Genomic DNA, 27953 nt, shown 5'->3' on the forward strand with positions numbered 1-27953 from the left:
TTTAATCATAGAAATCAGCCTCAGTAGAAACATTTTGTAAACATAGGTTCAAAATAGGCTTCAGTCACCATGTTTGTGTATCACCTTGGCCTGGATTGCACTTGGCCTCCTTCCAGCAACCCACTTGATATCTATGAGAGATTCCAACAGGGACAGTATCCAGACTGTGCAGTGGCCACTGACACCGCTCATTTGACAAAAGGGATGTTTTTTCTTCTCTGTTCAAATAAGGGATATATATTTTATATTTATGGCTAGCAATAGCTGAAGAAATGCTCCCCTGTTCAGCTGTTACATGTGAATCTAAAGAATTCTTGTAAGAAGATGAAATTCAACGCCACGAAGCATTTGATTTTTAGGTGGTGTGACTTGACCTAAATACCACCTTATAAACCATAAATAACCTGCTTAATAACATTACAATTTTTGTGGTATCATGTTCCCATGGCGTGGCTTCAGGGTCATGCTATTTTGGTGGTCATGGTATTTTTGTGATCATCTGACAGGATGACTAAATTCTTTGTCAAGATCTGGTTTGTAGGTTCCCAAACATTCCAAATAATTGGTAAAAGGACAGAGAGAAATAAAATGCAAAGTGGATAAAGGTGCCACCTACCATCTATCACATACACATTATGGCCCTTTCATGGCATGGTATATCCTGCTGATATACAGATTTCTTCCTGCAGGATTCTCATGGACCTCTCAGGAAGTGACTGCACATTACAAAGTCCGCGAAGGACCAGGACCTCTGCATAACAACCTAATCTCACTTGAGGAGTGCATCTAGTAGTGGGAAGTGATTCAACGTTACTGATTAGGAGCACTTGTGTCTCAGCTCTCAGTTTGCTCCCCTCTACCGCATCTGAAGGTCATCTCAGAACAGTGAAGTATTCCAAAAATGGAAATGGGCAGTGATTTGTGCTTGCAAGTTTTTAAATGTGGGAGTTTCACATTTTCAGGTGCAATTGCAGGTTTTCCTGCTGCTTTGAAGAGGCTTGAGATAGACTCCTGAGGAAAAAAAACACACTGTTTTCTTTCCCACCCCCACCTGAACATGGGGAATGCTGCTTAACCTGCTGAGTCCTAAGCATGACCTAGATTGAGAGGTGAGAAAATTATGTTAAGTGCCTGTGCTGGTGAAAGTCTGACAAAAGGAAACAACCATGTTGTACTAATAGAAGGTGAAAAGTAAGAAAATAAGGCAGGTGAAGTGATTTCATGTCAAAGTTTTGTCAGGGAAATGAGTGGGACTTCATACCTCTCCTACTGAGGGATTTAAACTTCTAATCTCAGGGAACTTAATTTCTGTAAGACATGGTGATAAGGACAGAAAGAAGGAAAACTCTCCCCCAAGAAAAATATTGCTCCGTCAATAGAGAATTAATACAGTGGGACTCAAAAGTGGTCCAACAAGGAAATCAATCCATTGTGAGACTTCACACCAATGAGTGAAATGGGTTTTTAAGAAAAGCTGTTTGGTTTGGATTTGGGCTTGGTTTTTGTAGGTTGGGGTTTTTTTGTTGTTTTGTGTTTTTTTAATGTCTGCATGGGTACTTCATGCCCTTTAAATAGGCCACTCCTTACAGACTTGACCTGACAGTGAAAGCAAGCCAGTGACTTTTCTTAGCTCAAGATCTAAATGTTGCCAAGAGATAAACTATTTATAATCTTAACACCTGACTAGGTGCTAAATAGCTCTGGCTGATACAGCTTTTGGTGCAAAATTATCACTCCAGATTAAGACTGGACTGGATACCCAAAGACCTGGAATGCTAGAAAGGATACAGGTAGGATTTAAGATGCATTTAAAAAGTGTATTTAATGTATCTTCTCTAAGGTTGTGTAATTCAGCAGGATTATGGAGTTTGATAATGATAGACAGGTCTTTTACCTGTATGTAAACAACACAACAGGAAATTTATTTTAAAGAAAATCACCTGTTTAAATACAGCATTAAACCACAAATGGATTTATCTACACCCAAAGAGCCTTCTGCAAGCTGGATCTGTGTTTAACAGACTCCACTGGATGGTGGCCTCCTCATTCTAACATAAATATCCCCCTGACCCCAGTATATTTGTTATAAAAGCAAGAGGGAAAAAAAACCAAACCTTGTTGGACTGATTTGCTTGCTTGAAGAAGCTGACAGAGCATAGTTGACCTTAGACATGGTGGGGAGGGGGCCAGGGAGCTGGACTGTTTTCATTTTATAGTGTAATAAAAGTTTCAACATAGCACAACCCTCTTGTGTGGGGCTACAGAGGTCACAACCAATTTACTGAAAAACACTGAGCAATAAAACAGTCTGGAGCCTCTTCTACTGCAGCTCTAATCCCCTAATAAAGAAGTGGAAATAATCAGACTGTGTCATTCACAAAAGGGCAGAAGTAGAATTTCAAGGCTGTCTCCCATCCACATTGCTCCCATGCAAGCATGTGCTGCAGAGCCATTTTAGGGCAAGATTCAGTCATCTGGAGCAAGGAAAACCAACCATAGTAAAAACCCAAGTCCTGGGGCCTGAAGATGTGCCTGTGGTCTGAGAAAAGTGCTGAGCAAGGCCATAGAAAGGTTGCAATTTGTCCAGGCAGTTTTCTTCAAGTTAGCCTCACCTGAGTGTTGCATGGTTGTGTGGAGCCAGGAGAAAAACAGAACTAACAGCCAACAATGGAAATGGGAAACAAGGGGGTCAGGAGGATCAGGATGCTTGTAGTCACTTTGAGTCCAGTCTGTGCTTGCAGGGATAATGTGGTGTAGCCATCCAAGCACCACTGGCCATTTCTGCAGGCTCAACAGACCTGCTGCCTGAGGTAAATGGTTGGAGTTGCAGGTCTAAGAGTTCCCTGTGCAAGAGGCATGCTTTAGAGCCCACCTTCAAAAGCAAGCAAGGCAGAAATGAACCAGACACTTTGTGAATCCTTTCAGCAACTTCATGTCATCTTGGTCCAACCCAGTTCCTGAGTGGGCACCATCAATTAATAGTGGTGATGCTGCTGAGCTGCGCTATGCAGTCCTGACTTACTTTCTTCCCAAGAACAGTTGATTTGGTAAGCTGAAGAATTCTGCCCCTTGTGCTGGTATCAGCTGGAGGAGTTTGTGTTCCTAGTGCCCAGCCATGAAGCAATGCAGATCCCAGGGTCAAACTGGGCTACTGCTGTCATTGAAGGGATCTCTCTCACCCTCTACCTGCCCCTGGCCGTGCTGCCCAGCCACAGAGGCTCAGCCCATGGAATGGGTCTGCTGTTCCTGCCATCAGCTGCCAGGTGCAGCCCAGCACAGCCCTGCACAGCTGATTGCTGGTAACCAGACCCAGCTCAGGAGCAAACCGAGCACTGCCAGTTGTTGTTATTACAGTAAAGGAGACAGCAGGTGCCTTAGAGTAACACTGTCAAGCAATTTGTCACTGTTTTTCAGCAGGAAATCCTTCCTATACTTTGTATTTAGCAGTTTTCCTCTCTAGCTGTTGTAGCCTGCAAAGAAAATGGAGAAACACACAAGAGAATTCTAGAAGAGTTAGTTCAAACAGTAGGAATGAAAGGTGTTGTCAAAGGAGCTTTTGGTGTCAAAGGAGCTTTTAATCCTGTTATGCCTCATGCAGAGAATTTCTATGATGTTGCAAAGGACTATATAAAACAGCTATCCTTTGAGGGGGAAATCCAGCAGTTCTGGCAGTTCAGCCTCCCAGTGGTCTCCTGAAAAATAAAAAGAATTTTAATAACCATAATACTTAATAATAGCAAGCATTAATGTCATGTGGTACAAGACATTTATGAGATCTACTCCCAAATGCTGTATGCAGTGTGCCCAAAAGGCTGCCTTGGACCACACAGGTGCAGTAGGGAGATCTGAGTAGAGCAGGGGAGCAGAGAGCCTTGCTGGAACAACGGGAACTTGGCTGGCTTACCGCTACTGAGAAAATATCCCAGAGTGGATACCAGTGCTTTCTATAAATAAAGCAAGGGCATAACATCAGGGAGAATGGAGAGCCAGCTGAGCTAAAGGATAGAATTGGCAGCAAAAGAAATAAAGGACCATGAGACAATTAAAAAGAACCTTGTAATCAGTGGAAAGAAGTTTTGAACAATATATTACTGAGTGTAACAGGAGCTGGGGCTAGAGCCATGTTGGACACCATCCCTTTGCATCCTGTCCTTGCAAGTTACAACCTCTTGCAAGCCCTCTAATGCTGGGTGTACCTAAATCACTTAGCAGTCTCCCACAGGCATCAGGAGCCTTTGGGGAGCTACAGGCCCTGTGTCACCAGATGCCTGGTCAAGAGCCACTATATTAAAAACATGACGAGAGGAGGGGGAGACAGTGTTCCATCACCCACATATTTAAGGCAGCTGTTGATAAATAGGCTAGATAACAGAGGTTAATCCCTGCTGACTGCTGCAGAAGGAACCTGAGCTCCTGAATATCAAACCCTCTTTTGGTTTAAATCAGCATTTGTCTTGTCCAGCTCAGCTGTTCTTAAAGTTTCTTAATGTGTTTCACACAAATTTCCTTGCTCCTTTTTGATGGGTCTCATTGCATTCTGAATGAGGATTGTGCATAATGTTTATTTACAGCAGGGGACAGGACCTAAAGATGCAGTGAGTCCCTTTTAGTGCCTTGCTCCTATTGCCAATACTGTAGCATTGTGCTGATTTATTTTACTAACAGAACAGGTAAAACAAAAGCCATGCAGGAGGTCAAATGAGACTGTCAGAGGCAGCCCTGTGTTACAGTCTGATATTGTGGCAGAGTGAGCTCAGACCTACCTGCTTCTCAATATTCAAGCTCTGCCACCAGTTTATTTTTCTCTCTCTCTGTCATTTCATTCAGTTCTGTTTCTGCTCGGTAGTTTGTGCTGCCTCATTTCCTTTTCCCACTGTTAGTCTTTAAAAAACTTATGAAAATAAAAGCTTGCTTCTGGCACAAGAGAAACTAAATGCTGCATTTAACAGGTAAATGAGGCATCATCTTTTCTTTAGATGATATGTCTAGTTACAGAGTTTCTGTCGAGACATCCTTATTTAATTCTTTGGCCAAGTCGTAAGTTCAGTGATGCTAATGCAAATTATAAAGGGAATCAGTTGCACCTGTTGGTGTTATAATCAGGTTAGTTAGAAGAGAAGAGGGCAGGATGTATCTACTTATCTCTAGTACATTTGTCCTGAGCATACTCAATGCAGTGATGGCTTGAAAAGATATTAAAACAATTTTGAATTGATAACAGGGAAGTTTAATATTCTGATTTTTATATAGATTGATTCATTTTAGCAGCAATTACAGGGCTTGGAAAATTTTCTGAAGCAAGGTAATTTCAAAATTTTTTTTATTTCAACATATCTTTTGTTCAATATCTTTAAGTTCAATATTCAATAACTTCAACATATCTTTAAGTTCAATATTAACTTAACTGGAAATGTAACACAAAATCTGATGTATTTTATTAGATTTTGTTTTTAAATAAAGATTACACTGCATGTTTGGAAAAAGATCAAGAATTTGCTTCTGGAATCAGGCCTTGTATGAAAAATACCAGCTTGCAGTGGCAAGATTTTTTTTTTCCCAATACAGATTAACTCAATTGGTCAGAATATGGTGCTAAATAATGGCAAGGTTTTGGATTCTGTATAGGCCATTCACTTAAGAGTTGGACTTGATGACCCTTGTGGGTCTTTTCCAACTCAGAATATTCTGTGATTCTTGATTCTGTGATCCTGATAATAGCAATGGTATGTGGTGCATTGTCACGGCATACAACCACACAGCTCTGCCTGGTACTGCATGATAGCAAAGATGAGGAAGGGCTGTGTTGAGACAAAGAAAAGAGTCTCTTCTGTTGCTCTGGCATCAGCAGTTTCAGTGCCAAAGGGGTTTTGGTCTGAGTGTTTACAGAGATGACTCAACTTTGAGATGTTCTGCATATAAAATGCATGGGTGTTTTCATAAAATATATATATCCATATGGGCAGGGCTCCTTATGAGGACAAAGTGGACTAAATAGACACTGAGGGAATATAAAACACACTTGTCCAACTTCCTGACAAGTTGGTGCAAAGATTATACTTTAGGATTGCACACAGGGGCCAGGCAGCAAATACATGACATCATATTACACAATGGAAAGGTGAGGTTTCCAACAGGAGGATTCAACACAGAAATTACCAACATGACAACCTTTGTATTAAACTTTGCTTTAACATTGCTGTTGAACTCCAAAGATTTGAAATTTTATAAATCTGCGAGCCCAGGTCCTGATAAGCAAGATTGACATGTATTTATTAGTATAATTTAATGTGATGGTCTTTGGAATGGATCTTTCGGTACAGATGGATGCTAAACAGCTCATGAAGATTTTTTTCAAATGAAATGTTTGTCCTAACCACCTCTGCAGAGATTTATTCAATGGACGTGACGGTTGGAATATCTTAGAAAGCACCTGGTCTCATAGGGCTTACAAAAAAGAAAATGAGACATGGGCCCAGCTATGGATTTTCCACTGGGCATAGAATCCGTTCCAGGATTAGTGCTGTACAAAATGTTTTAGGTGATCTTATGCATTTCATGCTTTTCATAGTTATAAAGTTTGTCAGTCTGGAGTGGTTTATTACTGGGCATGAGTGTCTTTGAAGGCAAACTGCAAGACAATGGTCTTGAAATGTGCAAAACTAATAGGCATGTCTGGTACGTTGCTGATTCTTTTGGAGAGATACTCTGTTGGAAAGAACTGCTGCCAACATGTAGGAAGGACTGTGCCTCTTGAACCTTTTGCAGTATTTTGAGAAGGCTGATGGACAAGTCAGCTCAAGTCAGCAGTGAGGAAGTAGGGTTGTGCAGCAACTTAGAGCAGATCAATGCATGTTTGCCACAGCTCTGTGCTGTGTAAACAGATACCACAGTGGTGGGCACACTGTGGCTGAAGGATGGATTAGATGGACTCAATGCATGAGCAGCAGCTGCTCATACTCAGTTTCCCAGGTCTGCCCTAAGCTTCTCTGGGGCTGAGTTAACCAGTTGTGCACATATGTGTCCTATTATGCATGATGTTGCTCTCTCTTTTCATTTTTATTGACTCCATATTATTTTCTATAAATTCTGATTTTGCAGTGATGATCACTTCACTGTCCTCTGCAATCTCCCTTCCCCATGTTGCAAACCAGATTCAACTTCAGTCAGTGCCTACTGACATCATTCCAGTTTGCTTTTATGTTCTGGGATGCCACCCATAAATGTACAACACCGGGTATACAGTTAGAGTGTACAGATAGAGGTCTTTGTGTGTACATGAAAGTTACTACTCAGTAATTCTGATGAGCAGAAAGGGGCTGCAGGGAGCCACATTCCTGGCCACAGCCACAGACCCTGTTCCCCCAGCAGCCTTAGCCATGGCCAGGCAGAGGTGGTGATCACAAACCTAAAGGCCTACCCTGGAAAATATTTCTTCTGCATGCCACTATGCAGAGACCTGCCAAGTCATGCTAACACCCTTATCTGGGAAAATGTCCCTTCCTTGCTGAGTGTAAGACCTTGGGAGAATTTTTAGCCTGAAAGCTTCTAAATCAACTGCAAAAAATGCAATATAATCTGAGGATATGCAATATAGTTCTGAGGATAGCTTGAAAACACAAATGCTGCAAATAGAATTGGAGGGCTGGGATAAGATTTCTTTGATCTTTCAGGTGTTTGGCTTTCTTGATGCTGTCCTTTTTTCACACAGTTCCAAATGCTGTCTTTGCATCTCTGGTGCAATTGTGCATATTTACCGCAGCATGTGCAGAGGTACATGAATTTTATCTATTTTTTTTTAATCTTCTTCCCAGTGGAAGTTGTCTCAGCAGTATTTTGTTTAAATTGCACAGCAAAGTGTGTTTTTCCTGTATGAAACAAGCAAGAGGTGCAAAGGCCCATGCTTATATCTGGTTTACGCCATTTTAGTTATATGCAATAGTAGCTTTATTTTGATGTAATTTCATTTGGTTCTCTGATTATATGCATACTGTGCTGCTAACCTTTCTGATGATCTTTTCCTAAGGAGGCTTAGCCAGTACAGAATTCTGATCTGTGCACTCAAGGTGGTAGAGAAACAGAAACGTATATTCCCTACAATAAACTCTTTTTCCTGATTACTGCAATTGAGCCTAACCACCTGCAGAATGCACACCTGTTTTTTATATTTCATTGATGCCTGGCTGAGAGAGAGGGTGATAGACTCAGGTCCTTTCCAGATGTATTTGCAATTGTGGATGTCAGTAAATTACCCTGAACCATATGGAATCAGCAAAGACATTTTTACTCACCTCAAAAGCGCTTGAAGTATTTTTGCCTGTTTTTATCCAACATAGGATAATTGATCTGGAGCTCAAAAAGGAAGAGTGTTAATGTGTCATGAGAAATTCATACTGCAAGTCAGTGTGCACCATTTGTGTGTTGTTATTTCACAGATCTGAGGCACAGTTTTAAAAATCTCTTAATGAAACATCTGCCTCTCTCTGAAGTGATTGTTCTGCTCCTAGGCCTGAGCACCACTTAATTTGGAAGCAAGTAAGTACAGTTCCATTAAAATAATCAGGAAGGTACTAATTTATAGTACCTAGGGATAGGCCTGTTCTTTACAAAATAAATGCAAAAATACATGTTCTCTGCTCTTGTTTGTCAGTTTTCCAGCAAGGATAGATGGAAATTTTCCAGAAGTAGAGTTTTAACTATATGAACAATTTCTCTATAGGAAGATAGCTGGAGAAAGCCCATATCTTCTGCATTATTTTCCCCAGCTATTCCTTGCTGCACTAATTTGTACCTGTAATAGATATCTCAGGTAAAGGACTTCAGTCTTTACCCAAGTGCAGCAGATTTGTAGTAAAATATCTGTTCATAGGCACATATACATACGAAGACAGAGAGTCCTTATTTGTGTGTCTCCTGACAGAGGGTCAGCAGAGACAATAATAGTTTTTCATAAATAATAAAACATAATTACCCTAGAGAAAGAAAGTTTGGTGATGCCTGGTTGTTCTATTATTTCTTTACATATTTGTGTGTTATTTCTAGTGTATTATGTGACCTTCAGGGGTTTTGGCTCACGGCTTTTTCCTCACTTACTCCAGTGTGACTCCATCAGCTTCCCTGGTACTGAACCAATTGTCCTGGGGTGACTTTATGACTTTATACCTGAGCATACCACTAAACAAATATTAGTTTCCATGCTTTGTTACACACATGTGATGCAGAGCAGAAACAAACTGATCCTCAGGCCAAACATGTGGTATGGATTGCAATTACAAAGATCAATAATGAGGATAACACCCTTCACTTACTCCAGTGGTTTCTGGTAAATCCTCTTTTTTCCTCTTCTGTAAAAAATAAAAATACTATGAAACACTCCACTCCTCTTCATATCCCAAGCAGTGAACCAGTAACCACAGATGCTTAATAAAACTGGTGAACATTTATACTATCAATCTTTTTTTTTTGAGATAGGAAGGAGTGTTCTGGCTCTTGTCAGACACAAATGTATCTGAAGCTCTGCTGCTGCCATGTGCTGCCCCAGTGAGTCTGCCGGCACGTTCATTAAGAGCTGCTGCCTGAAAAAGTGAAGTCTTGGTGCATGTATGAGGTTTTGGACTTTTTTTTTTTTCCTTTAGCTATGTTTTAAAGCTAACCACAGTTTCCTGTGCAACCTGACCTCCATGTTTCCAGCATACCCCAGTGTCATTTCCGTGTGACTCAGATCTAGGCCGGTGTTTGCAGCCTGGCTTTCCCCTAGGGCCTGACCCACAGTGCCAGCATGCACCAGGGAGTGAGGTCCCTGCTCCTGGTGTTCCAACCAGGAGGTTGGTAGGAACAACCTATTGTAGGTCTTCACTGGTACACAGCAAGAGGTTGTCAGAAGTTTGACAACAACAGCACAGGAATGTGCTATTTGAGGCTCTGGGACCTGTTGTTTCAAAATGTCACGGAGATAAATAATTTAGCAAGATTCGTATTTGTGTTCAGTGTTATATGAAAACAAGACTATTAAGGAGTAAGTAATCAAAAAAAATATTTGTAAAGGTTGCAAAGTGCCAAGTTTTGAAGATTTAAACCAGTCATCATGAAGTGGCAGGATGTCTCCATGGGGAGCTATTTATCCTGACCAAAGTTTCTTGCAAGTGCTTCCAAAGTACCACTGTTAGGATCAGCCTATAGAGTCCACTTAAGCTGACCACTGCCCTGATTGATTTTTAGGTGCTAAGCTACAGAAAATAAGACTATGTCAGAGGTTAATCCATGACACATAATAGTGACCACAACTAATGTGACAGACATGATGTACAATTGCAGTAGAGAAAGCAAAACCATTTTCATGAAAAATAGAATATGCCAACCAATAAATGACTCAGTCTTTTTAGCATTTCAGAGAAAATATCTTTGACATCCTGCATGCACCCATTTCACTCATATATACTGTGAATAGTTTAAGACACCTTATCTTGTCTCACAATCTCAGGTCAAAAGGAAATCACTCATTAAAGGAAAAAATTATGAACATGATTGGAGCACTTTTGAAATGTGCTGTGCTGGCATGCCTGTGCTTTGGTATCCAGAGAGCCAGCACAAAGTAGATGGATACCTTCCCTACACTGACATGGTGTTGTTCCTTGCTCTGGTCCCAATGGACTGTCCCACCTGAGCGTGAGAGTTTTTGGCTGAGGAGACCAGACAGTACCCACTGCAGCCCGGGATGTGACAGATCATCCTGTCCCCAGACTGAGCCTGCACAGGCTCCCATCAGCTCCTGAGCAACTGCCAGGTACCAGCCCACTCCGTTTGGGCTGGACCACCTTTAGTCTTGTGACCCAGGGAACGGTCTGTATCACACTTGTAGTGCCTTGAAACAAAACTCTGCCCCTGCTCAGCCACCACAGGCACTCCCCCAGTGCCTGCTCAGCAACCCTGCACGCTGCCTGGGTGCTCTCAGTGCACCCTGACACCCAGCTGATTTGCATAGCTGGGCCTCAGCATTTGATGGTCAGCAGCATTCAGCATTTTTTCTCATCCTGGTGACCTGCCCTCTGCCAGGCTGTAGCTCCAGGGTGCAGCTGGGGCTCTATAAGGGTGTTTCCTCAGCAGGGAACCATGGAGGCTGCCAGCTCCTGGAACCAGAGGAGAACTTGGCAGCACTGGCCATCACCAATGCATGGCTGAGGCACCTGCAGCCCCACCAAACAAGGCCTGGTGAAAACAGCCTAACTTGTCCTTAGCAGCAGGGTGGGTCTAGGTATGCCAAAGAACAGAAGTGCAGCTGCAGCTCAAGTACTGAAAATACATTCTGCTTATTGTTACAGATCTCAGTGACATCAAAGCAGCTTTGCCGAAGCTCAGCTCTTTACTCCAGCCCTCATCTGTGCTTTTGTGCTGATCTCATCTTATCTATAAAGGTGTTAAACAGATTTTCCATCTCACTTTGTGGTTTTGACACTTGTAAAACAGGCGTGGTTTTTCCTGGAGCTGCGATCTCCAAACACAGCTCAAGGAAGATAATGATGCTTAGTTTGGAGATCTGGGTCTCCTGACTCAGCCACATTGACTGGTGTTGCCTAGCTCTGTTGTAGCTTGTATGTAGCAAGATACTTTTTTACTGTGAAAGTATCTGTCCTCTTTTAGTCTTAAGATGGGAGTTTTAACAGCCATTTAAGTCTGCTCTTAAGGAATGAGTGATCTCCTACTTCAGTGGCAAAAAAACTCTTCACAACTTCACTCTAATTTACTCATTCACATCAATTTTGAAGATTATCCGGACTGTCATACTTATATTACAATGAAACAACAGTAACTACTTGATTAAAAAAAGCTAAGCAAGAACAGAAACAGAAAAAATAATTTTTCTGTCTTTTTGCTTTTAGTAATATCTCTTTCCAGAATATACTTGTGACTCTTACTATTGCACTGTCTGCTTACCAGCTCAGTAGACAGAGTACAGGAGTCTGCTGAGTTAGGTAAGTGTACAGTTATTTTTAACCTAGTTGAATATTACATGTTCATATGGCATGTTGTGCAACAGATATACACTGGTGTCATGACATTCTGTCCAGACACTTGTTCTAAATTTAGCTCTAAATTAAATCTGAGATGTAGGGCAAATAATTAAATGTCAGCCTTGTGAATCAAACCTGTTGCTTTGTGATTTGAACTGAAAGGAGGCATAAACTTCTGCTCTTCTCTGGTTGCATGCTCAATCAGTGCAGGACAAGGAAGCTTTCTCCATGGCAATATAAAGGACAGTTCATTTGACCAGTGCTTCAGGGACTGTATATATTACATACAAATTTGACAGCACACAAAACCAGCACTGGGTAAATAGAGAGGCTGGTGCAGTGTCCTTTAGCACAGCCTATTCTGGAGCCTCTGCTGCTCTTGTCTACATGCTACCACCTATGTCCCAGGCCTGGCCACCTCATCAGGGGAGTGGGCCAGCACAGCAGGATCAGTGTGGAGGACAATCTGTCCTCTTGCTTTCAGTCTCTGAGCACCACAGCAGCGGAGTCACTTCCAGTTGAGTTTGTCAGAAGCAACCTCCAGCATCCATCCCAAGCCAGGCTGGAGCCCATCTTTCTAGAGCCCAACTCCTGCACCTCTCCCATGGGGCTGTGCACAGGAGGGTCCTGCTCTGCTTTGCTGCTCTGCCTCGCTGCTCTGCCTCGGCTTCACTCCAAGCATACAGGGAACTGCAACTCCTTGGACTTCATTGTGGTAAAAGATATGGACATTACTGCAAGCTGCTGAATTTAGGCAGGAACATTTTTTGGTTTTTGAGGTCTGTTTATCTGTGGCAAGAGTAAAGCAAAGACAGATCCATATGCAGAAAGCCTCTCATATTATTGCAGAAAGGGAAGGAGAGCAATGCAATTTGTATTATTGCATACAGCAGGCACAGTAGGTACAAAGAAATCAGTCTGAAAGGAATTAGAGGGTACCACAGAAAAGCTTCAAAAGAGACTTTGTTAATAAACTGTCCTAAGAGACTAAACAGAGAGGTAAACAGCCATTGCATATATCCAAGGATTCCTTTTAAAAACCTATGAAAAAGTTGCTTTCCATAAAAATTGATTTCATCTTTCCATGGAGACACTTTTTCCCAGGACCTTAGCTATTCACAGCAGCTTGTGTCTCAGGTTGCCATTCCCATCCTCCTGCTCCCCTGCAGGAGCCTCAGAGCCCTGGGATTGCAGCAATATCTCTGAATTTTGTGGATTTTTTAAAGGTCAAGGTAAAGGCAATTCTTTCATTAGAATTCTTACTAACATACATTATAACAGAAGAGAAATGATATTTGCACAGCAAGGAGAACCAAATGATAATGTTTGTGATTTCACTCTTCCTCCAAGGAACATGTATTTGTTTATACAGTCTTTGGGTTGTGTTCACTTCATATTAGCTTTTCATGTTCCTTCTGACTGATTCTTCTTTCAGGTTGAGTCAGTGGATGTGACCTTATGGTGACATTTGCAGAGTGGCATTGACTGTAGTAGCTGTACACTCTTACAAAGCTCACTGGCAGGGCTGAGTCATTGGATGCCTGAAAGTGGTCTTAGGACCTGGATACTGGGTGTTCCCCTTTGTGCTCATGTCACATTTCCAGAGGAGTGAGGACTTTATTTTGATTAGGTTTGAAAGGGAAAAATTTTCTGTGAGGTGCTACTGTACAGAGGTGGAAGTCATACACTGAGCCAAAGTCCACCCTAATTCAGGGTGTGTGTCAGCAACCACTGGAGTTGAATAAATTCCTCCTGAAAGGGGAAATATAATCTTGGTAGAGTGATCTCAAAACTGCTATGTCTTTCCATCAAAGAAGTATTTAGGCAGCAAAGTTAGTAAGGAATAATGTATATCATATTCATTACCCCTGGGCATGCGTGACATCCTGCAACTTTTCCCATACAAGTTCCTCTGGCTCCTTGCCTCTCTCAGGGTATTGTAGCCAAAGCAATCATTAGTTCTTGCAAAGGAAATTGAAACCATCTTTTCTTATGGGCGTTTCTATATTCTCGTTATTTGAACATGACTTGTGTAGCAGGAGGCACAGGAGAGGTGCTTGTGGTTCTGGTGTTGGCATTTAATCTTTGGGACTGTCTGATGGAAGCACAGCATGGCAAAACTGAATGCAAAGCTCTGCTCACTGGATATGATGGTAAAGGATGAGTACTCTAGCTCTGTGCTCTCAGGGAAATGTGCCACTCAAAATATCTTGCTGTCTTTCTGCAGGAAAAAACTTAGACCAGATCTAAGTAACAAGACAACACTTAGAAGTAATTGGTGCACAAAACATACACTGTCCTGAGGCAAGGTATTATGCGGATTTTCTGTGCAGGAATTGTTACTATCAGAACTAGTCAGTATTTTCTTCCTTTCAGAAGAGCCACACATGTGCAAAGTGTTTGGATGCAGTAGTTAGTCACCATCGGTAGATGCAGGCTAAGGACTACAGTTTGTGCCGATGCCCATTCTCACCTGCACTTCATCACGTGAAGGCACATCTGTGGCAGCTCTGCACTCAGAGTGAGTCAGTAACAAGCTCACTGGTCTCCTGGGATGCACAAATGAACTTTGTTTTTTCCTCCAGCCTCAGCTGCCAGATTCAGCTGTGTAGCTTAGTAGAGCTGAAGGGCTTAGTAGTGATGACAGGCTAATTAATTCAACTAATGGAAGTAGAGACAAAGGAAAGAAATTTTAAATGTGCTTTCCTAACCTGGTTTCTTCTGGCTATTTTGAGGAAATATGAAGGAGAAAACAATCTTGCTGATTATTTTTCCATTTGTTTTCACATAGTCATCCTTCTTTACTCCTCCCAGATTCAAATCTCTTCTATTATACCTTGTTTGTGAGACCCTAGTTGACTTCCCCCCCATCAGCATGAGTTGGTCATTTCCATCACTTCTATTTAAAGGAAGTGAACAGATCTAATATGCAGTGTCTGAGTTTGAAATCTGTCCCAGAAAATAGTGGAAATTTACATATTTATTTTTGCAGGTGACATTTGTAATCTGTTGAAATGCCTCAGAGTCAAGCTGAAAATGCAGATCTGTAACTTTGCATGCCCCAGAGGAAATATTAGCCAATCTGATGCAATGCTAATAAATCATGATTGTTATTATTATGCTTTGGATGTGTTGTAATAAAGCCACAATATTGTTTTATTGGGGAAAAAAAATCAACTCCCAAATGTATGATTTCATTTTTGTATAGTATTATTTCTGTAATTAAAATTCAAATTTATACGAGGTTGTCCTCTGAGGATTTCACAGATACTAATTAAATAAGGTCTTATTCAGCAGTCTCAATCCATATAAGTAGGCCCGTTGGCTTCCCATCTGCAAGGAATTTTGGACTGTTCTCTGAAGTTAATGCATTTGATTATTTCCGCTTCACTAATGTAGAAAATGATACACAGAGGAGTTAAATTATTTACTCAAGACAAAAGGGAGAGCTAATGGTATCTGAAAATAGATCTTCTGAAGCAGAGTCCCGTGCTTTTATTGGAAAATGGTGCATCAGCATTCATAGCAGCTTCGAATACATCAAGTGTGCACAGAGTTTTGCAAGGAAGCCCAGAAATGTGGGAGGAAAGGGAACTGCAGGGTGCCTGCTGTGAGTGGCATGGGGAGCCACCTGCAATGTTCATAGCCCATGGGACCTTGGGCCCCAATGTCTTTTCATAATCAAACAGGCCATCCTGGAAAACTCAGACACCTTTGCTTTTGCAAAGCATGAATCTGCATCACAGTATCAGCAATTTTTCTTGAATTCAGTGATCAAGGGTGAGAGATTACCAAAAAGCAAGCAGAAGGGTTAAATGAGGGAGATGCTCATGGTTTAAAGCCAAGGCTAATTACAATCTTGAAATAGTATCAAGGAGAAAAGCACTGGATGTTGTTTAAAAGTCATAGAGGGTTGGCTGACATCTTGTCAAGGGTGTAAGAGTTTCTCACACTCTTGGTGATGACATTCAGGACTCCTTTTGTCTGTCACAGTAACTGCTGAATGACTTTAACTTTGGACAGAACAGTCCCAGCACTGGCTATGAGGGGCAGATCGTTTTTCAGACAGCAGGGAGGGAAGGTGTGCCATGTACTCACCCTGATATCATGCTGGAGCAAGATGGATTCAGGAGCAAGCACGGAGAGGGAATGATGCTGGTCCTGAAAGACTCTAAAAACAAAGCAGATGAGTTGAAAGGAATCATATATTAGTGGATGATATGGTATTGCATCTTTTTTTCCCTCCAAGATTGCTCTTGCTAAGTCTTAGATGGGGGTGTTCATGCATTGACAGGGTGCCTTCAGTGAGCCTGAGCCTCCACAAGGTACTCAGAAAGGGTTCCAGACCCACTTCCATCTAGGCTTTTTTCTTGGTATGTGCAATGTTTTGCCATGGGAATGAGGAGCTGAAGGAAAATGCATAGGCAAATCTTTAATATCCTGTTATGGTTTCACTTCATTCATTGTATTAGCTGGACAAACACATGGAGACCTTCCCAAAGTGAGCACTATTATTGTCACGATCCAGAAGATCCAAGGTCAGTTCTCCTATATGTGCCTCTTTTCTTCTAACTCTTCATCCCTGGATCAGTGCTCTTACTTGGCCAGCTTGCCTTCTTCAGGATGTGGGAAAGATGGGTACCACTTCACATTTATGGCCTTGAGGAGTCTGAGAGAGAGTCTGTTGTTCACACTTAGGTGGTATGAGAGCAGTCCTTTTCCACTAGTAAGCTTTTAAAAATACAACTTGGAACAGGTTCACAAGTGCTGTTGTCATCTTTTGGAATCCTGAAGTCTCCAACTTGCAGCCTTAAAAATGTACGAACAACTCCAAGACATCAGTAAATGCCCAGTAATGTTTGGTTGTTTTGTTTAAAAAGCATTAGCTAAAACAAAAGTAAATGGAGGTCACTTCTCCCCAAGCAAATAAAACTCTCCAGGACAGCATATTTTACTTGAAAATTATATGGCAATTTTTTTTCTTCTTTAGGTTCTAGAAACATACCCATATATGGTCTACTTGTCAGGGACAATAAATAATGATGTAATAGAAAGGTCAGCTTTGTGTCATTTAGCTCCAGGATGTGGATGAAGTTCTTCAGATAATGCAACAAAGAACTTCAGGATTGATACAAGTTTCTGCTGTGCATCTTCAAACAGGAAATCTGAGATTGGGAACAACTTATATTTTGGCTTGTATTCGCTGATCATGGGGTGATCCAGAAATAAACTCCAGGCTTCAAAGTGAGCGTATTTCAAAGCTGTCCTGCAGTTGATCGAAACATCCAGGCAAAGCAGGGAGACAAATACCAGCGAGGATTTTCTGAATTAAGACTTAACCAAGGAGATAACCCATTTCAACACTATTATTACCCTTTTATTTCAGAACAAAAAGGTAATGCAAATATGCATGTTTTGAACTTATTTAGTACTTTCAATCTCTCAGTTCATTATGTCTGTGCAAATATTTATTCCTACTGCAGTTTGTAACCTAACACCCTAACAGTCTTGGGAGCTTTGTGATTTGCTTTTGTTTGTTTTGGGCTTTGGGATTTTTTTCAAATATGCCATAAAACAGTGTCTGTTAGAACAGTAGCTCTGTCATTTCCTTATTTTTCTTTTACTCGCAGGTATTGCCTGTATCTTTGTCCCTAGAATATCTTGCTCAGAAATGAATGCTGTAGCTATAACATACTAAGGTAGCATGTAGCATGCAAGGCACAGTGTGAAACAGAAAAATTACATCAGAAAAAAATTTCTTTAATTTTTAAATTTCTAGTTGGCTTGACATGAAGCTAATATTGCACTAATTTCTATGTGAATTAATATGTTCTGAGGAGAGGAGAAATAAAAGCTTGCAGGTGTACGATTTCCAGTAAAGAATTTGCACAGAATCATGATTTGGTGGCATCAGGGCATATGCCATGCTGATAGGTGACCTGTTTTGACAGCTGGGGCTGAACATGGGGATTTGTTTGCTCAGAGGATTCCTTCGGGAAGCCTGGCTTTGCTCCTTCAGCACTGGGCTAGAACTTGAGTGGTTTGCATAAACTGTCACTACAAAGAATCCTTGCCTGTTGCCGCAGCAGGACAGCATGAGGTGTCATCCTTCTGATGGGCACTGAAATCTTTCTGTTTTTTAAAAAATCATTTGCTTCCTTGTAACAGCTATCCAATATAATACCCTTGGACAACTGCAAAGGTTTATCAGGACACTGACCTAAAATGCAGCAAAAATGCGAGCACTTTAAGTGCTGTAAGTCGGTCTGGTCTCCGTTGCCGGCAGAGGATCTGTCCTGAAAGGTGCCACAGTAAGAACTGAAGTAAGGCTCAGTTTGCTGTGAACACATCCAGCCTGTTTGCCTTCCCCCATGTGTGCTCCTGCTGCTTTCAGAAGTAAAGACAAACACGTGGAAAGGCAAACACAGATCTGCAGAAGCAGGAGTTCAACCATTCCTCGCAAAAGGCAAAATGATGAAGCTGCTCCTCTCCTCTCTCTTTTGCAGCCTCCAAAGACTTGGTTATATTTTCACAAATGTGGCTTATTGCACCCTGAGCCATAAATAACAAGGTTCTGTATTCATTTACAAGCTGGAATAAACTCAGCGCAAAGGCAGGCAAAGTCTGGCTCTGTTCCCTTAATGACCTCGTCACTTATCTGCCATCCTGCTCTGACAGAAATAAGTAATTCTGCTAATTCTGCTGCCTGGGATCTATTGAGGGGGGGCAGGCAGCCTCGCTAAGCTTTTCTTTAAAGAAGTGCTATCAACGGGCACCAGTTGTTTCAAATGCTAATGGTATTGAATTGCACGGTTCTGCATGTTCAAAGCCAGCCGTAATCCTTGTTTATTTATGTTGCATCAGGGATCAGAGCCCCATTCTCCTAAGCAGTATGTTGACAGAGGTTGTAGTCCGAACATAATAGCAACCTAATAGTGTTTGTCTCTGGCTTTTGCCATCATGTAGGTGATTACTGATAGTCCCCTTTGTGAGTAGTACCTTTGCTTTCAGAGATCTACCAGGTACAGCTGCTCTGCAACACAGGCTAGAAGGTCGAAGCATGGTCCTTGCACAAGTATTTTCTTTCTAGCCTTACCTTCTGGTCACTGGATGCATCTAAGTTGCCTCTGTATAGCACAAGCCTGATTATACATCTGAATTAACAAACTCTCACTGAAATCAGGATGGCAAAATTAAAATCGGGATCCAACTCTATGTAGAAATGGTGGTAAGTTTAGATTCCAGAAGATCTTGTCAGACTGACTTACTAAATGGCAGCACAGACAGCAGAATTCCAAGACATGTCTCTGCCAAGAGAGATCACTAATGAAGCCATCAGACCTGGAAGCAAAGCACTCTCTAAGAAATAATATGGGCTCTATAGCCAGAGCTTTAAAAATCAGGTTCTGCTGTCCCAGTAGATGCTGTATGCTACCTGCGTGTGAGGATGGGCTCTTGGGCTGCCAGAGAAATGCAGAGTACAGCCAAATGTTAAAATGTTCCCCCGAACACCTAAAGTTAGGATGAAGAATAAACACAGCATTTAACTTTTAAATCTAATTCCAATGCTTTAAACCTACAGTAAGCCGGCTTAGAGCAAGGAAATAGATTCAAGCTGCATTTAGAAAGACCACTTTGGCCAGATCTTACTAATCCAGACTTGTTCAAATATTTCCAGCAACAAAGACTGATTTTTTTTTTTTTTTTTTTTTTTTCCCACACCTTCATTACAGAAAGTGGAAAATATTTAGCTTATAGCATATTAGCCTAGTGAGCTTTTATAAGTCTGCAGTTGGCAGTTCACTGATGGCCTCAGATTGGGTAAATTTAGCCCTGCTGTGTCAGCTGAGCCAGGCCACTGCCAGGTGATGCCACTGAGTCTGGCCTCAGGGAAAGAAGGGTAAACTGAATCAGGCTGTGGTGCATTAGCCTCCAGCCAAGGGCATGTGCTCAGCCTGTTATTGCAGCTCAGGTGTTTCGCTGCAGCTTCTTACAGACACACACCCCAGACCAGTGCCCCTGTCCTGTAGTCCTGCAGCTTCAAACAAAAGCATCCTCAGGTGGAAGGAGAGGGTGGTGTCTGCTGTGCTCTGCAGGGAGCTGTAGGGAAGAAGGCATGTGCCCTGCCTCCTGCCAAACTCAGTCACAGCACACAGGCAAACTGCACACACACACTTGTCTGAGCATGTGGAGACAGCAGGGGGATGCAGGGACAGCTTCAGGCCCAACTAGAACACTCTTTGCAGGGGTTCAGGGCAGATAAGGCTGTCCCTGGCTCTCAGTAAGGACCCAAAAGCTCCTTCAGCCCAGGATGTGACCCCCACACCTTCATCGTGTTTGTGCAGTGCAATGGGCAGAACTGAAAGCTTTCTCTATTTTGAGCCCTATGAAGTTTCACCCTGCAGGATGAGTCAGTGAGGGGAGCTGCAGCCAGCACTGTTGTTTCTGCACTCTGTGGAACTCCTGTCAAAATATTTAGATTAGCAAGGCTCACCAACACACAGGAGAGGTTCTCCTTTTTCTCTGAGACTAGGTTGGACCCAGTTCACCCCTACAAAGGATAAGAGGATGAAATAGGAGTGATCCCCACAAATCTAAAATCTTCCCTTTTGCTCCCTTTGCCTTAAGAATGTGTGAAACCAAAGGAGGGAGGGGAAGAAGGTCCAGAAGTGGCCTTTATACCTACATCCATTTGGGATGTGGTGAAGCAGCTATATCAGTTAGCTCTTCTGTGCCAGGGTGCGGAGCTGTGTTGGCAGAGGTGTCCTGTACAGTACTTAAAGCCCAGGCTCCCACAGAAGGCACTGCAAGACCCAGCTCAGATCACAGCAGCGATGGATTCACTGCCATAAGAATGATGGCAATGGGACTGGGGAGGATAGAGGAGGAATCTGTGTTCCAGCCTGCACTGGTGCAGGTTGCCCAGGAGCAGTTTCATCTCCATTCTTGCCTTGTCCAAGGATTCATTGTGCATCACCTCCATTAGGAGCTTAAGATCAGATCCTTCCCTCCCTGCTGACAGCTTTGTTTTGGTTTCTGAGTCACCACTGGGGCCAGGTCCCTACATTCAGGCATTGCAGTGCTGGATGCTGCAGATGACTGCTGGATGTTCCTGCCAGATCCAGCTGGTGGTTCCACACATCTGCAGCTCACCAGGCACCACGTGAGTTCCTAGGCTGAGAGACTGTGGGAGTACTGCCCAGCGTGCCAGGGCCTGAGCAAGCCCAACAGCAGCAGAACTTCTGGACAAACAAAGCTGTGTCATGGTTCCCAGCCAGCTGCTGGCTGGAGAGCAGCCAAAGGCAGGTACTGGAGCAGCGGGGGACAGGGAGGCTGCCAGGGGGCTGATGCCTGGGCTTGGATCTTTGGGACAGCAAGGGTCACAGCAGAGTAGAGGCACCAACTGGAAAAAAGAGCAATAGCAGTCATGAGAGATCTGGCTGAAAATAAAGGGGAAAAAAAACCCGAGAAAGAAAAACCACCAAAATTGGGTTGCATTATTTACAGCAAATGAAAGGTTTGTTTTGGCATTTTTCATGGCTGTAAAATATGTCCTTTGTGGTTAATAGTCATAATGTCAATATGAAATCTGCTGGGCTTCCCTTTACCCTGAAGTCTTCCCATTTTTATTGGAGTGGGCTTAGAGCCTGAGGTGGCTGTTGATGTGGGAAATATCACCAAGTCTGAAGTGAAAAGCCTAAATCCAAGATTTTAAGTTACTTGATTGATTCAAGCTCTTGCAATTTCTTCAAACTGTATTTGGGGAGCTGCCATTTCCTCCAGGTCAGGACTTGGCTGTGCACACAGCAGCAAGGGCTGCTGCAGCGGGGCACCTTCCTGCTGGTGTGGGGCCCGTGGGCTGCTGGACCCCTCTGCCATCGCTTTCAGTGTGAGCGCCCAGGAAACCAGGCTGAGCTGGCTGCTTGGAGGAGAGAGCAGCTGTAAGGGCACGGGAGCTGACAGCTCCCCTGAGGCTCCTGCTGAGGCAGCTCCTGAGCAGTGGGAAGCTGGGTGGTTCTGCTCCCCGCACTCGTGGCTCTGCAGGCTGGCCCAGATCAATAGGACCTGGTCCTGGGCAGAGCAGGGCTGTGTGGAGCTGAAGGCCAACCCTGCTGGCACCGATGGGACAGGGACTGGCAGCTACAGGGTAGGGGGCAGGCAGCTTTCCTTGTAACTCCACTGGTACACTCAGCCAGCCCCTCACCTCTCTGTACCTGGGGAACATGTCCCCACAGTCCTCTCCTGCTGGGTCCCTGTCCTCCCCTGTCATGTCCCTGTCCTCCTGAGCAGCTTGTCCCCATTGCTCCCCACCCTAGAGTTCCCCATTATGTTACACAGTTCTTGCTTAGCACTTATAAAATCAAACCTATTCTGCATTGGCTTTCATCTTCTTAAAAGAGTCAAGCTTTCCCTCCTCCTCCCATAAAACAAACCCTTGGCTCTTGAACACTGATGGCCAGAGTGTTCTCTGGCATCCAAATGACATCCTGCTAGAGTATTGTACCATTCATTGTATCAGTACTTCCCTATCACTGCTGGAAATTCTGCAGTATTTTGAATTATCTTTGTCTTTTAGAGTCCTGCAGTGGTGGTTCACAGTCATTCTGTGATTGCTGAGTGTGCCCAATGTTTCCCACTTCTCTCATTCCCATCTCACTCATGACCTTGAACTTTGTTCTGTGAAAAAGTAAAAAATCAGAAGTGAAACAGGCCAGTGTGGTGTTGCTTTCTTCACTGAGTGAAACAAAGTCACTTCAAAGCATAGCTTTGTATGTTGCTTGAAGATCTCCAGATAAGGTGGAAAAAATTACAAAGCCTCTTTGCACTTCATGGTGGAGAACCTGTCCTTACAGAAAACCAGCAAAGAGAAAACGTCTTCCCTTAATTTCCTGCAATTACAGCAAGAAATAAAACCAACAAAAAGAGACATCCATTGGTCTTCTTCTAAATAAAATTCAAAAATTTTTCACTTTAATCTTAAGGGGATTTCCTTTACCTATTTTTCTCTTGAGATGTGGTAACTAGAATAAGCAGATAAAAATTTGCCTTGCTTGCAACAACTCCCTCTTTTTTAAACACCAGCTAAACCAGTTATTTCTGTGTAATTGAAAGGAGTTAGTTCACTAAGTTTACATGCAGATTTTAACTGATAATGTTCTCTCCCTGGTGAAGGATTTCTGAAGGGTTTTCTGCTCAGCCTAATTAAGAGGCAGACCCAAATGACAGTACAAGATAGTTGAGTTTTTTTCATTTTCCAGATTTTGATGATCACAATTTTCCTTTTACAGGAAAGCAAAGAATTATAAAAATGGCTACAACAGCAGCAAATACTCAAAGACAGACTATAGGCTGCGAGGAGTACAGTCTGTACAGCAGTCTGAGTGAAGATGAGCTTATCAAGATGGCCATCCAGCAGAGCTTGGAAGAGGACTCAGCGGGTCAGCCAGTGGCCCAGAGCCCCCAGAAGTCGCTGGTGGCCCGTGCTGGTGAAGTGGCCGCCCCAAGCCGTGCCAGCCCACACAACCCTCCCTACCGGATCTACCCCTGGCAAAGGTAAGCAAGTGCCAGCCCGAGCCGCTCCCCCCAGAGAGCCCTGCCCGGGAGGGGCAAGCAGGCTCCCTGGCAGTGCACGTGCTCTCCAATTAGCTCTGCCAGGCGGCTCCTCTGCGAGTCTGTCATTAGGGTTAAAGCCAGAGCCTGCTATAAATCCAATGAGGTCAACACTCTAAGTGCTTGCAGTGAGAGGAGGATTTGCTTGATGTTGTCTGTTTTAAGCAACAAATTAAAAAAAGGGCACAGCCACAAGCTTTCCTGAACAACAGAAGCCCTCCCAAGGCCAGCTGCACCTTTCCACTACTGTATGCCAAGCTTAGGTTTTGTCAGAGAGGGAGCAAAGCATATGTTATGAGAAAACATAAAAGAGGCACAAAAAACAGGTATATAAGTGAGACCTGAGTACCTGTTAAATACTTCAGTTTTTAAAGGATATGATTATTTCAGATCAGTCTGACTTCAAGGACACCACTCTTAACCAAGAGCAACTCCAGACACCAAATCGTGGCAGCATCCCCCACCCCTGCAATGCTGAGCTGTGGTCACAGAGACCTGCTGACAGCTTCAAACCCAGACATTGTTCCCCTTTCATTTTATAAAAGGCAGATTTCTCAAGGGGGATGGGAATAGATTCCAAAGCCACCTCGAAAGCAAGGAAAAATACCCTTTTAATCTTTTAAGTTACTTTAGTGTTCTCTTTCTTAATAAACTCAAGTTCTGTTCCTTCTCCTTTTTCATAACTCCACCACCCTCTGATGCCTTGCTCATTACCACCTGTGGTTGTTTGGTTTCCAAGGCTGGGAAACTGGGGATAATTTGATGAGCAGCAAGCATGTGCATAGCTGTGGAATTAGGATGTTGTGTGGCCAGCAGTCCTGCTCCCACCAAAGGCTGTGGTTCCTCAGTGTGGTTACTGTGCACCTCTACAGCCAGCTTTCCTGTAGAGACCTGATGCAGGGGAGAATAAGGACTTCCCTGGCCATTTGGTCCTGTCCTTGTTGAAGGTCCTTCGACACCTGCTATTTTGGCAAAAAGCAGCATTAGCAGTTCTGTGCATTGTCTCTCCTGCCTCATTGTCTGTCCTAGCAGTGTTCAACCTCTCACCAGAGGGAAAGCCTTTGGAGATTGAAGCACCAAATCTGTAGCATGGCTGAACTCTTCTGCCACCTGGGAGAGCAGAGATGGAAATGGAGCTGACATCCAGCAGCTCTGGGTCCTCCTCTGCCCCCACCTCTGACTTGTTTGCATGGCACTTTGGAGGTGATGAATGTCACCTCACCTCGCTTTGTGCCTGCTTCCTGTGTGGTGGTGGTAGGGTTAACCACACTGTTGTCTTATATGGTCATTTGAATCCCCTGACGCTTCCTCAGAGGGCCAAAAATAAACTCGAGCCGAGTGAGCAGCTGAATCCAGCGCAGAGCAAGCCGTGGCCATCTGCTTTTATTCAAAGCCCTGACCGGCAGACTCGCTCGCTCTGTCTCTGTGGATGTGTGTCTCTGCTTCTGCTTCAGCATGACCTGTTTCTCCTACTCGGAGTATTTCTCCTTATTTCATTCATGTCATCGCCACTCCAGACTGGTGGCCCAGCAGACAGGCCGTGCTCGGCCATCCAGCTCGGGGGCAGCCTGGGAGGTCAGGCGAAGGTACGACAGCAGCCAGTTCAGCACATCCCAGTCCGTGTAAGTGTCTCCCTCTCCCTCTCCTGCTCTTCCTTGCAGCCAAAACAAGCCTTGCTACCCACTCTCTCCCTGAGCCGTGTCTTCTGGGTGGTGATGGTGCCTAGTGGGGGGAAGTGTGGTGTTCATCTGGAGGTCTCACTGACACCTGCGCCTCACCCTCGCTGCACTCCTGTTGTTCCTTCCAACCTCCCCGCTGCCCCAGGCCATGCCTGTGCTCTTGCAAGTGACCCACCTCAAATATCCCTTGTTCTCTTCTCCCTCTTCATCTCTCTCCATCCCCCCAGTGCTCATGTCCTGGGGACTCTGGGTCAGTCAGAAGCTCTGAGGTGACAAGGACAACAGGGAAGGGATGACTGCAGTGTGGTTAATTTACATAGGCTGGCTCGCTTATCAACAGTATAGATAAGGCAGGCAGGTGCTGATAGTAACTGCATTGGTATTAAGTTCAGGGCTCAGCAGTGGGGAAAAGTAGGAGGAAAATGTATCACAGTATATAAACAAGGTGAGAAAGTCCAGTCCTTCAAATCAGTATTTTATAAATGCTCCAGTGATGCCATACCTATTCCCAGCCATACCTGTGCTGTCCAGCCATACAGAAGAGGGCTCACTTGTCCAAGGAGGAAACTGTCTTGGCTGACTGATCCTCCTGGCCGTGTTTTGCTGTTGGCAGAGGCTGCAAATAAGCTTAGTTGAACACAGTCATGGATGAGAAAAGCAGACAGTGACCCAAGCTCTGTCCCAGTGCCTGTGTGTAGTGGAAATGTGTGGACACGATGGGTTTATTACAGCTCTCTGCGGGGCAGAATAGATACATGCCCTTAGCTATCAGATGTTAAGAGTAACGTTACAAGCAGCACTTCCCTGTGTCCTGCAGAAAAGAAACTCCCCACCTTTTCTATCTACCCAATACAAATTTTGTTTATTCCATCTTACAAGTCCCTCCCTGGATGCAGGGACTACCCTTAAACCACTCTCCTTCCTTTGACCTCTCATCCAGCTCTACAATCTCCCCCACCTTCCCCTGTATCCTGGCTGATTCAGACTCTGTTCCTGGCCCTTTGCTGGCATTGCACTCCCTGACATTGTGAAAACCTCTTCCTGCTACAACATGAAGCCTGCCTTATCCCTGTCACCTGCCAGCCTCCCTTGGCCACACTGAAATCACATCCTCTCACTAGGTGCTCTGCACTCCTTGCATTGTCTCTTTGTAGAAGACTTGAGGGCAGGCTGTTCTTCTCCACCAGGTAGCATGTACACTGAGGTCAGTGTACAAGAAGGCTGATAAACTAACCCTCCTCTGTTGCCAGGTAGAGTAAAAATATAGCTGGCAAGTCCTAGGAGAGCATGGTGGCATGAGTGGCATTTTTATAGCCTTAGTCTCAGAGCTAGGCACACTGGATTTCACTTCACCTGGGGAAGTGGTGTTCCTTCATCCTGCCTGCATCTCTCCAGGCTGTCAGGAAAAGAAGGAGCTTCTTGAACCTTTCCATGCTCCACTGAACCTCTTCTTCAACACTCAGAATTGACCTCATCATACATCTCATGTGCAAGGGGTATTTATTATCTTGCCTACTGGTCTTTGAAATGCTGTAATTCTTTTGAGTTGCCTATAAGGTTAAGATTTGTTCATATCTTCAGACTTCCTTCATAGTTTTAATGCTTGTATTTTCTATAGCTGATGAAATCCAGGCAGCAGTATGGGGTGGGTTTTTGTAACAGCCAACTATAAGTCAGGCAGAAAACAAGGATTTCACATGGAGATTCATTAAACCTTCTGTTCTGATCTGGAATTTTCTTGGCTAAAGCATCTGCAGCCTGGTCCAGCAAACCCCCTCATCTTATTCAGGAATCATTTAAGGTCAAGGAACCCGACAGAAGATTGCTTCATTCAACATCTGAGGGCTTAAGCAGAATAGTAACTGATTCTTCACACATTTTTAACCCCAGCACAGATCCAAGGTACCCTCTCTCTTTCCCTGAGGTCTCAGATAATGTGATTTACCTTGCATTTGCTGTGAGCTGGCCCATGTGCAGACCCCTGCCATGGCCCACCTGGCATGCAGTAATTCATTAAGCACCAGTAATTATATCATGTGCCCAAATCCTGAGGTCACAGCCCTACATGTGTAACATGAGCCTTTGCACAGAAGAACAGATGGTTTCAGCAGCCTTGTGCCAGAGGTGTTGAAAGATGAAGATCCCCCCACCTCCGCCTCCTCTCCCAGCCAAAAATGCCAATAGTTGCTATCAGCAGAACTCAACAAAATGCTGAAACACCTGTATAAAAATCCATTATATGCACACAATTAGGAATCCCAGGTTTAGTCCCCAGGGTAGTGTAAGCAGTATGGAGATACAGCCGTGTCCCTGGGACATCCGGCCAGCAGTTATCAGAAGGTCAGTCGATTCCTCCTGGGAAGGCTCTGGCCAGGACAGCAGCTGCCTGTTCTAGCTGTTATCTTCTCAGGCAAAATGCCTGGCCTCGTGTCCCATATCTCTCCTCAGTCCAGTGTTGCTATTTTTGTGACCCTACTGTCTTGAAATCACTGCTTCCAGCTATAGAGAAGGAGCAAGTGGCACCAAGTACTATTCACCTGGGAAATGGTGTCTTTTTCCATTCTCTGGCACAAGTGTTGAGATCACCTGTTCCATTCCTGGCCCTGAATTTATCCTCAGAAAACCAGCTTGGTGACTTCTTTCAACACTAATATCAGTG

General features: G+C 43.7%; 1 protein-coding gene and 1 long non-coding RNA gene across 7 annotated transcripts in view; one reads left to right on the forward strand and one right to left on the reverse strand.

Moving 5' to 3' along the window:
• LOC137475341 (uncharacterized) lies at nt 1-27892 on the reverse strand. Of its 3 annotated transcripts, XR_010999827.1 has the most exons (4): nt 25470-27892; nt 16104-16176; nt 9306-9341; nt 1-218 (listed from the first exon to the last, which is right to left on the reverse strand). It is a non-coding gene; the product is annotated as an uncharacterized lncRNA (long non-coding RNA). The 3 variants fall into 3 exon arrangements; XR_010999828.1 differs by lacking the exon at nt 9306-9341; XR_010999826.1 differs by lacking the exon at nt 1-218 and having other exon boundaries at nt 8029-9341.
• The window catches only part of ASB2 (ankyrin repeat and SOCS box containing 2), a 47433-nt gene continuing 20750 nt past the window's right edge, over nt 1271-27953 (forward strand). Inside the window, exons 1-3 of one of the 4 annotated variants that reach the window (XM_068192535.1) lie at nt 1271-1790; nt 23294-23558; nt 25070-25237. In XM_068192535.1, the coding sequence (XP_068048636.1) occupies nt 23314-23558; nt 25070-25237 (413 nt within the window). In that variant the 5' untranslated portion in view covers nt 1271-1790; nt 23294-23313. Of the gene's footprint in view, nt 1791-16933; nt 17401-23293; nt 23559-25069; nt 25238-27953 lie in introns of those variants that run through there. The other 3 variants (XM_068192534.1, XM_068192536.1, XM_068192537.1) reach the window with 3 other exon arrangements.

Source organism: Anomalospiza imberbis, chromosome 6 (genome assembly GCF_031753505.1).
Source record: "Anomalospiza imberbis isolate Cuckoo-Finch-1a 21T00152 chromosome 6, ASM3175350v1, whole genome shotgun sequence".
NCBI lineage: Eukaryota > Metazoa > Chordata > Aves > Passeriformes > Viduidae > Anomalospiza > Anomalospiza imberbis.